The sequence below is a fragment of the Haliotis rubra genome, unplaced genomic scaffold, assembly GCF_003918875.1.
Source record: "Haliotis rubra isolate DU_JTF1 unplaced genomic scaffold, ASM391887v1 Scf355, whole genome shotgun sequence".
NCBI lineage: Eukaryota > Metazoa > Mollusca > Gastropoda > Lepetellida > Haliotidae > Haliotis > Haliotis rubra.
The window spans coordinates 770,871-784,951 of NW_025767030.1; the positions used below are offsets into that span (position 1 = coordinate 770,871).

General features: G+C 39.7%; 1 protein-coding gene across 5 annotated transcripts in view; it reads right to left on the reverse strand.

The window, feature by feature from the left end:
* LOC124285237 overlaps positions 1-14,081 on the reverse strand; it is a 72,402-nt gene that overhangs the window by 11,026 nt on the left and 47,295 nt on the right. For 2 of the 5 annotated variants that reach the window (XM_046721438.1, XM_046721442.1), the window contains exon 6: positions 90-259. The exons of 1 other annotated variant lie outside the window; for it this stretch is intronic. In XM_046721438.1, the coding sequence (XP_046577394.1) occupies positions 90-259 (170 nt within the window). Of the gene's footprint in view, positions 1-89; positions 260-4,428; positions 4,578-4,792; positions 4,839-5,229; positions 5,248-6,755; positions 6,774-9,173; positions 9,241-14,081 lie in introns of all 5 variants that reach the window. 2 more of the 5 variants (XM_046721437.1, XM_046721441.1) reach the window with 2 other exon arrangements.

Sequence of the window (14,081 nt, forward strand, 5' to 3'; positions counted from 1 at the left end):
TGTTAATATGGAATGTTGTTGGAACTTTACCAAGGCGTATGAAACACACCAATGTACCACCAGTATCCCTCGCCATATCACCAACTCACCTCACTGGAGGCATTATTGACACACTGACCGGATCTCCGTCCGTGTTGGGAATGCAGGTCACTCTGTAGACAACGGAATTCTTCCCTCCCATGACAGTTTTATTGCCTGTTGCTAGGGTGGGCAAAGATCTGTTTTGTACCTCAATGAGAAATGCACCTTCCTTCTTGTCCTGCAATAGCACACACCGTCTGTGATTTACAGGAATCATTATTTGACACTTTTATTCATTTGACGCCATTTCAGCAGATGGAGTTTAATACAGTTGTGTAAGAATATATTCTGTAGCGGGGGATAACCTTGCATGGACGTTTTATATCAACACATTCTATTTACAGGTGATACTATAATGGCAGTCTGTCAAAAAGTGCCTGAGCAATTATATGGAAAACGAAACAGTCGCCGATTTGCTGAATTTCCTACGCCAATATGTCATGTGAGTGTTGGTGTGACATTCCGAGGAGACAGAAGGTAAACCTTTGGATGAACCTGTTTGGTCAGAAAAAGTCGGTTAATCATTTCACAGGAGTTTGACAAATGTGAAATCAAAACTATTATCTCTGAATTTTATTCTGCTAACAAAGGGAATAAAAAAGCAATCTTTTACTGTTTCTATTTTTATATTCATGTCAAAACAAGACTTAACGATACGCGCTTGGACAAAGGTATAAATCTTACAGAATATCGTAGTGATTCAAGTAGAAACGAAGTAACTCGGCCAAAGGTATACCGTCATGACAGTGTGGGTTCGAAAGACGCATCACAGTCATCTCATAAATAACCAGCACACACCACCTCACAGCAGGCAATGTAACGTGTCTGTCCTCGACAGGGAAACGTGGCAGCCCTGTTACCATCTCAGTGTTCGGTAAGACAACTGGCACCACCTCACAGCAGGCAATGTAACGTGTCTGTGTTCGACAATGAAGCGTGGTCGCCCTATTAGCATCTCAGTGTTCGGTAAGACAACTGGCACCACCTCACAGCAGGCAATGTAACGTGTCTGTCCTCGACAGTGAAGCGTGGTCGCCCTGTTACCATCTAAGTGTTCGGTTAGACAACTGGCACACCTCACAGCAGGCAATGTAACGTGTCTGTCCTCGACAATGAAGCGTGGTCGCCCTGTTCCCTTTCTCAGTGTTCGGTAAGACAACTGGCACAACCTCACAGCAGGCAATGTAACGTGTCTGTCCTCGACATTGAAGCGTGGTCGCCCTGTTACCATCTCAGTGTTCGGTAAGACAACTGGCACCACCTCACAGCAGGCAATGTAACGTGTCTGTCCTCGACAATGAAGCGTGGTCGCCCTGTTACCATCTCAGTGTTCAGTAAGGCAACTAGCATCATGTCACAGCAGGCAATGTAACGTGTCTGTTCTCGACAGTGAAGCGTGGTCGCCCTGTTACCATCTCAGTGTTCGGTAAGACAACTAGCATCATGTCACAGCAGGCAATGTAACGTGTCTGTCCTCGACAGTGAAGCGTGGTTGCCCTGTTACGATCTCAGTGTTCGGTAAGACAACTGGTACACACCTCACAACAGGCAGTGTAACGTGTCTGTCCTCGACGGTGAAGCGATGTCGCCCTGTTACCATCTCAGTGTTCAGTAAGACAACGGCCACCACCTCACAGCAGGCAATGTAACGTGTCTGTCCTCGACAATGAAGCGTGGTCGCCCTGTTACCATCTCAGTGTTCGGTATGACAACTGGCACCACCTCACAGCAGGCAATGTAACGTGTCTGTCCTCGACAATGAAGCGTGGTCGCCCTGTTACCATCTCAGTGTTCAGTAAGGCAACTAGCATCATGTCACAGCAGGCAATGTAACGTGTCTGTTCTCGACAGTGAAGCGTGGTCGCCCTGTTACCATCTCAGTGTTCGGTAAGACAACTAGCATCATGTCACAGCAGGCAATGTAACGTGTCTGTCCTCGACAGTGAAGCGTGGTTGCCCTGTTACGATCTCAGTGTTCGGTAAGACAACTGGTACACACCTCACAACAGGCAGTGTAACGTGTCTGTCCTCGACGGTGAAGCGATGTCGCCCTGTTACCATCTCAGTGTTCAGTAAGACAACGGGCACAACCTCACAGCAGGCAATGTAACGTGTCTGTCCTCGACAATGAAGCGTGGTCGCCCTGTTACCATCTCAGTGTTCGGTATGACAACTGGCACCACCCCACAGCAGGCAATGTAACGTGTCTGTCCTCGACAATGAAGCGTGGTCGCCCTGTTACCATCTCAATGTTCGGTAAGGCAACTAGCATCATGTCACAACAGGCAATGTAACGTGTCTGTCCTCGACATTGAAGCGTGGTCGCCCTGTTACCATCTCAGTGTTCGATAAGACAACTGGCACCACCTCACAGCAGGCAATGTAACGTGTCTGTCCTCGACAATGAAGCGTGGTCGCCCTGTTACCATCTCAGTGTTCGGTATGACAACTGGCACCACCTCACAGCAGGCAATGTAACGTGTCTGTCCTCGACAATGAAGCGTGGTCGCCCTGTTACCATCTCAATGTTCGGTAAGGCAACTAGCATCATGTCACAACAGGCAATGTAACGTGTCTGTCCTCGACATTGAAGCGTGGTCGCCCTGTTACCATCTCAGTGTTCGATAAGACAACTGGCACAACCTCACAGCAGGCAATGTAACGTGTCTGTCCTCGGCAATGAAGCGTGGTCGCCCCGTTACCATCTCAGTGTTCGGTAAGACAACTGGCACCACCTCAAAGCAGGCAATGTAACGTGTCTGTCCTCGACAGTGAAGCGTGGTCGCCCTGTTACCATCTCAGTGTTCGGTAAGACAACTAGCATCATGTCACAGCAGGCAATGTAACGTGTCTGTCCTCGACAATGAAGCGTGGTCGCCCTGTTACCATCTCAGTGTTCGGTAAGACAACTTGCACACACCTCACAGCAGGCAATGTAACGTGTCTGTCCTCGACAGTGAAGCGTGGTCGCCCTGTTACCATCTCAGTGTTCGGTTAGACAACTGGCACCACCTCACAGCAGGCAATGTAACGTGTCTGTCCTCGACAATGAAGCGTGGTCGCCCTGTTACCATCTCAGTGTTCAGTAAGACAACTGGCACCACTTCACAGCAGGCAATGTAACGTGTCTGTCCTCGACAATGAAGCGTGGTCGCCCTGTTACCATCTCAGTGTTCGGTAAGACAACTGGCACCACCTCACAGCAGGTAATGTAAAGTGTCTGTCCTCGACAGTGAAGCGTGGTCGCCCTGTTCCCTTTCTCAGTGTACGGTAAGACAACTGGCACCACCTCACAGCAGGCAATGTAACGTGTCTGTCCTCCGAGTTAATGTCACTTCAACTAAACTTGATCTGTCGTTATTTGCGATAAATGTAAGGTTTTCACTTGAGGACGTTAGTTTCTTATTCATTTTGGAAATGAACACAATGTTTAGAAATGGAAAAGATATGTCATCACCCACGCTCCCCTGCATTGACCTTTGTCGGTACCAAAAATGTGTACTTCATTTGTGATATATGTGTAAGCACAATAGATACCCCTAAGACTGGATCACTGTATCAAGTACTTTTACACCATTTGTTTACAAGGTACAACTGAATAGAAATCTTAATTACAGAAGAAGTAACGGCAGAAACAAAACGTTTCCCCTCAACATTCAAAACATTATCTATAAGGATATATTTCATGTTCCATATTCATATCATCTTCATCTCTATAGTTATTACAAGTACTGCTTTTGTTACTGCTGCCGTCCCTTAAATCCGTGAATAGTCTTACAAATTGAAGCCTTTGTACAGAGCACAGGTCTTGAATCAAGTGAAGTCGAGGGAAGTTGGTAAAAGAACTGCAAATTAGTCAATCGTTTGACAGAATGATGTACCTCCTGACGTAAATATGGGTGACTAGGTAATATGGGTGACTAGGTAATATGGGTGACTAGGTAATATGGTGACTAGGTAATATGGGCGACTAGGTAATATGGGTGACTAGGTAATATGGGTGACTAGGTAATATGGTGACTAGGTAATATGGGTGACTAGGTAATATGGGTGACTAGGTAATATGGTGACTAGGTAATATTGTGACTAGGTAATAGATCTCATGTTGTTAACCTGATGGTAATTCAAACTCAGATGGAGAAAAAAAAACATGCATAAGATTACTTTTCGATTCCTCGATCCGTGCCATTATAATAACTTGTTTACGTAGTCTGCACAATATTTAGAAATAGCAACATTACGTTTGTCACATATCTGTTAAGACTTCTGAAACCCATGTGACTGGAATCTGCTGACTTTGCTGTAACGTGTACACATACTACAAGACGATAGTGCAATGTAACTTACCATACATGAAGAGTTGAGGGTCACAGTATTGTTGTCAATAACGAAGTGTTGTTTATGATATGGACATGCTGACACACTGCCAGCGACAAATAGATCGTGTTTGTAGGAAGTGTCGTTATGTATGCTGACTGATTTGTTAGCGTAACAAACTGGAACAAAAAACAACATTTTCATTGACGTTTTCATTTCGATGAACTTGACGGGGCTATATGTTGAAACAGATTTCTCTAAGTAGTTTCGAGAAACAAAGTGAAAATAATCACGTGTTCGAATTAGCTCCAGTTCAAATATAACCATTTATTACAAAATCCATAGTTCTTTGGGTATTTAGAGGTTGGAATTTTACAAACACAAACATACGTACTGATCTTGAAGGGATGAGCCAAAGGCATGCTGGATGCTCGCAGATGCTGTCAAACATAACAAAATGTAACATTATTCTGTGAGATGAGTAGGGAATCTATACATTTTCCACGTCTACTCTACGACATAAACGTAATCAGTGTTACATCTACAACAGCGGCTCTGTGCAGAGCCCGTTCAATGCCTCAATAACTGAATAATTAAGAAAATAATCCAACTGAAGGTCATACAACCAAACGAAAGCGTATACCATGTTATAAGGTGTAAAGGAAATACATATCGGCATTGAGATGATGATATAAGGTGTAAAGGAAATACATATCGGGATTGAGATGGTGATATAAGGTGTAAAGGAAATACATATCGGGATTGAGATGGAATGATATAAGTGTAAAGGAAATACATATCGGGATTGAGATGATGATATAAGGTGCTCACAGTTGGAACAGGAGAAGTCTGAAACAAAAAAGTTTGCATTGTCAGTGTTTTTTGATTCTGTTGACACACTTGAGCAATTCTACATTATGAGTGATATTGTTTGATTACAAACAGTAAGGTTATGTAGAAACAGCACGACAAAACACTGTGTCCATCACCTCTCAGGGCTAGATGAAGCCTTATCATCTATAGTGAGTATGAGTGATTGCAACACAATGAATTCACAGTTTCTTTCATAACTGTAATGTATGTTTATTTTGGATTACCCATTGTGGGTACAATGCGTATTGTAGCATTGATTTACGAAACTAACTCTGATGCGTTGGCTACATTGCCATGTTGGCCAGAGAGATCTTCTGAATTATTGAGTGTTCCCTTGACATCTGCATCTGTAGGTTGACATTTACAAACATGGCATCTACAACAGCGGCTCTGTGCAGAGCCCGTTCAATGCCTCAATAACTGAATAATTAAGAAAATAATCCAACTGAAGGTCATACACCCAAACGAAAGCGTATACCATGTTATAAGGTGTAAAGGAAATACATATCGGGATTGAGATGGTGATATAAGGTGTAAAGGAAATACATATCGGGATTGAGATGGTGATATAAGGTGTAAAGGAAATACATATCGGGATTGAGATGATGATATAAGGTGTAAAGGGAAATACTATCACAGTTGAGAACAGGAGATGATATAAGGTCTGAAACAAAACAAAAAAGTTTGCATTGTCAGTGTTTTTTGATTCTGCTGACAGACTTGAGCAATTCTACATTATGAGTGATATTGTTTGATTACAAACAGTAAGGTTATGTAGAAACAGCACGACAAAACACTGTGTCCATCACCTCTCAGGGCTAGATGAAGCCTTATCATCTATAGTGAGTATGAGTGATTGCAACACAATGAATTCACAGTTTCTTTCATAACTGTAATGTATGTTTATTTTGGATTACCCATTGTGGGTACAATGCGTATTGTAGCATTGAATTACGAAACTAACTCTGATGCGTTGGCTACATTGCCATGTTGGCCAGAGAGATCTTCTGAATTATTGAGTGTTCCCTTGACATCTGCATCTGTAGGTTGACATTTACAAACATGGCATCTACAACAGCGGCTCTGTGCAGAGCCCGTTCAATGCCTCAATAACTGAATAATTAAGAAAATAATCCAACTGAAGGTCATACAACCAAACGAAAGCGTATACCATGTTATAAGGTGTAAAGGAAATACATATCGGGATTGAGATGGTGATATAACGTGTAAAGGAAATACATATCGGGATTGAGATGGTGATATAAGGTGTAAAGGAAATACATATCGGGATTGAGATGATGATATACGGTGTAAAGGAAATACATATCGGGATTGAGATGGTGATATAAGGTGTAAAGGAAATACATATCGGGATTGAGATGGTGATATAAGGTGTAAAGGAAATACATATCGGGATTGAGATGATGATATAAGGTGTAAAGGAAATACATATCGGGATTGAGATGATGATATAAGGTGCTCACAGTTGGAACAGGAGAAGTCTGAAACAAAAAAGTTTGCATTGTCAGTGTTTTTTGATTCTGCTGACAGACTTGAGCAATTCTACATTATGAGTGATATTGTTTGATTACAAACAGTAAGGTTATGTAGAAACAGCACGACAAAACACTGTGTCCATCACCTCTCAGGGCTAGATGAAGCCTTATCGTCTATAGTGATTATGAGTGATTGCAACACAATGAATTCACAGTTTCTTTCATAACTGTAATGTATGTTTATTTTGGATTACCCATTGTGGGTACAATGCGTATTGTAGCATTGAATTACGAAACTAACTCTGATGCGTTGGCTACATTGCCATGTTGGCCAGAGAGATCTTCTGAATTATTGAGTGTTCCCTTGACATCTGCATCTGTAGGTTGACATTTACAAACATGGCAAAGTAATGATGCAACGTCTATTATCTAGTTTATATGATTCTATGTCATCAAAGAAACATTGAAAGTATATCTGATCTCGTAATTGTGCAGCTTCAAACGTGTTTACAGCAGAGATTTAGCACTTAGAGCATACAAATCTCATATCAAATATACACTGATACATGGAGATTATTTCACAAGCACGGGTGTCATACAGATCATACGAAACGAGTGTCCGAATTCTTGCAGTTCGCGAGGAAGGAAAGCGTAATTCGTAATTTCTTACGACAATTATAAAATCAGTATGACACAAATGAAAGTGTAACATTATCTTTAGTACCCAGTATTTCAAAGGTGGCATTATTATTTAAAACTTTACGTCAACAATGTCCCCTGGATGGCCTAAACAATATAGTCGTGCGCGTGAAATGATAGTTGCACTAATACACATACTATCTAACAAGAAATAAATGATAGTTGCACTAATACACATACTGTCTAACAAGAAATAAATGACAGTTGCACTAATACACATACTGTCTAACAAGAATTGAATGATAGTTGCACTAATACACCTACTGTCTAACAAGAATTGAATGATAGTTGCACTAATACACATACTGTCTAACAAGAAATAATACAAACAAATTGAATGATAGTTGCACTAATACACATACTGTCTAACAAGAAATCAATGATAGTTGCACTAATACACATACTGTCTAACAAGAAATCAATGACAGTTGCACTAATACACATACTGTTACTGTCTAACAAGAAATCAATGATAGTTGCCCTAATACACCTACTGTCTAACAAGAAATCAATGATAGTTGCACTAATACACATACTGTCTAACAAGAAATCAATGATAGTTGCACTAATACACCTACTGTCTAACAAGAAATCAATGATTGTTGCCCTAATACACATACTGTCTAACAAGAATTGAATGATAGTTGCACTTATACACCTACTGTCTAACAAGAATTGAATGATAGTTGCACTAATACACATACTGTCTAACAAGAAATCAATGATAGTTGCACTAATACACATACTGTCTAACAAGAAATCAATGATAGTTGCACTAATACACATACTGTCTAACAAGAAATCAATGATAGTTGCACTAATACACCTACTGTCTAACAAGAAATGATAGTTGCCCTAATACACATACTGTCTAACAAGAAATCAATGATAGTTGCCCTAATACACCTACTGTCTAACAAGAAATCAATGATAGTTGCACTAATACACCTACTGTCTAACAAGAAATCAATGATAGTTGCACTAATACACCTACTGTCTAACAAGAAATACATGCAGATATGGCTTAGTCGGACATGAGTTCTCAGCTGGTCATGCATAAAACAGATCGGCTTCTTAAGAAGGTTAAAGACGTAATCGTTGCCTAAACAGTTCAAATCAAATCGTGGGTCAAGGGCCTTATTTCAATTGTCTAAAATTGTTTTAGCCAAGCTTCCAGTAAGCTCACATAGAACTGTTATCTATATGAGCAATACAATGACTGACGTGATTAGAAATCCTTCACTGAAACAACAGTTAAGAAATTCTAAAACTGAAAGCAAGGTTTGATTTAACATTGCAACGACCACTTGTACCTTAATATTCAAAATACGATATTCATACGATTATATATTAGCTGTATGTTGTTACAAACTAAAATATTGTAGTTGTATGTTGTCTCTTTGGATTCAGATCGCTGCACACAAAAGAAACACTGATATTAAATATTGAAAGCAAAAATTTCCGACACATTAGTTACATAATTAACCTCAAACTAAGAAACCCAGTGTTAAAATCTGCTTAAGGCATGGAACATAAATGTACAGTTATGTATGTAGACTTGATAATTTAAATGCTGAAAAAGAGTTAAGGGAATGAGGATGAAGTACAACAGAAATCTATGCTACAGCTATCACCATCTACATCTCTGTAAACGATGGTTTCAATACATGGATCATGATTGTATTTGAAAACCAAATCGACACTCACAGCAACAGTAGCCTGTATACTCTCCAGACACACAGCAACGAACAAGGCAAACAGGAGCAGCTTCATTCTGCAAGAGATAGAACAAGTTTCAGGGTGAAGATAAAGCTGAAACACGTGTCGTATGTTGTGATTATTGTCCGTATAGACATAGTCTAAGTATTAACAAATGTTAGTCAGTCTTGTGTTGCCCGTTAGCCATTGTGTGTGTCGTGTTGGTGGACTGCAACCATTTGCATTACCAAAAGAATATGAATGTCTGTCATCTTGCTGATTTAGGCGTGCATAACAAATGCTCACTAGTCCAGAAAAGATATGAGAATAATAGGGATTTGTAATAAATGTACAAATATCAGATACATGTACACAGGTTTTACTCCCATAATTCTCAGGTGCTCTTAAATGTGCACCTTAAAATCACACATACAGTTTTACAAGAAATTATTGAGAAAATCTTTGTTTCCTAATACTGACAGTATCATTTTAAACTAGGTCTTACATTATGCAGTAAGGTACTCAATATGGGAGGTAACTCTTGTAGCCTTTAGATTGAACCTTACTACATCAAGAGTTATCTCCCTTGTTACAGACGGCTTCCTTTGTTGACATGACAGATTTGACAGCAGAATAAAAAAAGAAAGCTGGTTCTAGATGATTTTGAAAGGATGTGAATAATGCAAAGGAGTTACCTGGTAGACATGACACTCCTCTGTCTACAGTATGCAGAACTTTCAAGAAAATTCAGTCAGGATTTGGGATTGAGAACAAGAGGGAGGCCACGGAAGTTCAGTACTACGGATCGCCGGCGACTAAGTCAGATTGTGGGTATGGAAACAAATTACATGATTGACAGAGGAAGTCCTCATGTATGTAATAAAACCATTAGACAAGAATTACAAAGACTTAACTGGGTGAAAAAGCGCGGAATTCCCTCACCATTGATGAAAGATGCACAAAAAGAAAGACGTTTAAACTGTGTAGACCCGCTCACGAAATCAAGATTGAGATAATGTTTTATTTTCTGATTAAAGTTCTGTCTGGCTTTTTCCGAACTGTGTGAAAATTTGGACAAAAGATACCGTGAAGCCTATCTATCAACGCAGGGAAACCATCACTTGGAGTGACGCCGATGTGTAATTTCACTGGATATTTGACGATGGATAGCATTCAGACGTTGGCCCAACGTTGGCAATGGTTTTGCCAACATTGCCAACGTTGGGCCAACGTCCGAATGCTATCTGGGGACATGTTGACATCTTAAATGGTCACCTCCTTAGAACTAACGGCCCGAACACTGTATGAAGATAATTGGATTTTTCACTACGGGCTACACAAAACTGGTTGTCGGACGGAAATGTTCAAGTGTTAGACTTGCCCAGCTACAGCCCAGATCTTAACCCTGTTGAGAATGTGTGTGGACTAATGAAGGACAGTTTATATACCAAAATGAACTTAGAAATATTGAGGATATGAAGAAAGAACTGGTTGAATATTGGGATACGCTGTCACACGATTTCCTATAAAACTTTGATCAGTAGTGTACATAGGCACGTTCAGTCGTGTATTGCAGGAAAATGAGGTCTCACAAAGTACTGAAAAGACTGTAAGAGAATCATATCTCAACACATTCATGTAAGTAAAACTTCGATAGTTTATATAGATGTAATAGATATTTGCCGAACAACTTTCTCAATAATTTCGGGGAATACTATATGTATCTACGGGCGAACACTCAGCCACAGCTGTACACTGAACTATTTCATCATACAGCAACACATTAGTCTGTTCATCATACAGCAACACATTAGTCGGTTTCATCATACAGCAACACATTAGTCGGTTTCATCATACAGCAACACATTAGTCTGTTCATCATACAGCAACACATTAGTCGGTTTCATCATACAGCAACACATTAGTCTGTTTCATCATACAGCAACACATTAGTCTGTTCATCATACAGCAACACATTAGTCGGTTTCACCATACAGCAACACATTAGTCTGTTTCATCATACAGCAACACATTAGTCTGTTTCACCATACAGCAACACATTAGTCTGTTCATCATACAGCAACACATTAGTCTGTTTCATCACACAGCAACACATTAGTCTGTTCATCATACAGCAACACATTAGTCGGTTTCACCATACAGCAACACATTAGTCTGTTTCACCATACAGCAACACATTAGTCTGTTCATCACACAGCAACACATTAGTCGGTTTCATCATACAGCAACACATTAGTCTGTTCATCATACAGCAACACATTAGTCTGTTCATCACACAGCAACACATTAGTCGGTTTCATCATACAGCAACACATTAGTCTGTTCATCATACAGCAACACATTAGTCTGTTCATCATACAGCAACACATTAGTCGGTTTCATCATACAGCAACACATTAGTCTGTTCATCATACAGCAACACATTAGTCTGTTTCATCATACAGCAACACATTAGTCTGTTCATCATACAGCAACACATTAGTCTGTTTCATCATACAGCAACACATTAGTCGGTTTCATCATACAGCAACACATTAGTCTGTTTCATCATACAGCAACACATTAGTCTGTTTCATCATACAGCAACACATTAGTCTGTTTCATCATACAGCAACACATTAGTCTGTTCATCATACAGCAACACATTAGTCTGTTCATCATACAGCAACACATTAGTCTGTTCATCATACAGCAACACATTAGTCTGTTCATCACACAGCAACACATTAGTCGGTTTCATCATACAGCAACACATTAGTCTGTTCATCATACAGCAACACATTAGTCTGTTTCATCATACAGCAACACATTAGTCGGTTTCATCATACAGCAACACATTAGTCTGTTTCATCATACAGCAACACATTAGTCTGTTCATCATACAGCAACACATTAGTCTGTTTCATCATACAGCAACACATTAGTCTGTTCATCATACAGCAACACATTAGTCTGTTTCATCATACAGCAACACATTAGTCTGTTTCATCATACAGCAACACATTAGTCTGTTCATCATACAGCAACACATTAGTCTGTTTCATCATACAGCAACACATTAGTCTGTTCATCATACAGCAACACATTAGTCTGTTTCATCATACAGCAACACATTAGTCTGTTCATCATACAGCAACACATTAGTCTGTTTCATCATACAGCAACACATTAGTCTGTTTCATCATACAGCAACACATTAGTCTGTTCATCATACAGCAACACATTAGTCTGTTTCATCATACAGCAACACATTAGTCTGTTTCATCATACAGCAACACATTAGTCTGTTCATCATACAGCAACACATTAGTCTGTTCATCATACAGCAACACATTAGTCTGTTTCATCATACAGCAACACATTAGTCTGTTTCATCATACAACAACACATTAGTCTGTTTCATCATACAGCAACACATTAGTCGGTTTCATCATACAGCAACACATTAGTCTGTTTCATCATACAGCAACACATTAGTCTGTTTCATCATACAGCAACACATTAGTCTGTTCATCATACAGCAACACATTAGTCTGTTCATCATACAGCAACACATTAGTCTGTTCATCATACAGCAACACATTAGTCGGTTTCATCATACAGCAACACATTAGTCTGTTTCATCATACAGCAACACATTAGTCTGTTTCATCATACAGCAACACATTAGTCTGGTTTCATCATACAGCAACACATTAGTCTGTTTCATCATACAGCAACACATTAGTCTGTTCATCATACAGCAACACATTAGTCTGTTCATCATACAGCAACACATTAGTCTGTTTCATCATACAGCAACACATTAGTCGGTTTCATCATACAGCAACACATTAGTCTGTTCATCATACAGCAACACATTAGTCTGTTCATCATACAGCAACACATTAGTCGGTTTCATCATACAGCAACACATTAGTCGGTTTCATCATACAGCAACACATTAGTCTGTTTCATCATACAGCAACACATTAGTCGGTTTCATCATACAGCAACACATTAGTCGGTTCACCATACAGCAACACATTAGTCTGTTCATCATACAGCAACACATTAGTCTGTTTCATCATACAGCAACACATTAGTCTGTTTCATCATACAGCAACACATTAGTCGGTTTCATCATACAGCAACACATTAGTCTGTTCATCATACAGCAACACATTAGTCTGTTCATCATACAGCAACACATTAGTCTGTTTCATCATACAGCAACACATTAGTCTGTTCATCATACAGCAACACATTAGTCTGTTCATCATACAGCAACACATTAGTCGGTTTCATCATACAGCAACACATTAGTCTGTTCATCATACAGCAACACATTAGTCTGTTTCATCATACAGCAACACATTAGTCTGTTCATCATACAGCAACACATTAGTCTGTTCATCATACAGCAACACATTAGTCACATTAGTTTTCACCATACAGCAACACATTAGTCTGTTCATCATACAGCAACACATTAGTCTGTTTCATCATACAGCAACACATTAGTCTGTTTCATCATACAGCAACACATTAGTCTGTTCATCATACAGCAACACATTAGTCTGTTCATCATACAGCAACACATTAGTCTGTTTCATCATACAGCAACACATTAGTCTGTTTCATCATACAGCAACACATTAGTCTGTTTCATCATACAGCAACACATTAGTCTGTTTCATCATACAGCAACACATTAGTCTGTTCATCACACAGCAACACATTAGTCTGTTCATCATACAGCAACACATTAGTCTGTTTCATCATACAGCAACACACATTAGTCTGTTCATCATACAGCAACACATTAGTCTGTTCATCATGCAGCAACACATTAGTCTGTTTCATCATACAGCAACACATTAGTCTGTTTCATCATACAGCAACACATTAGTCTGT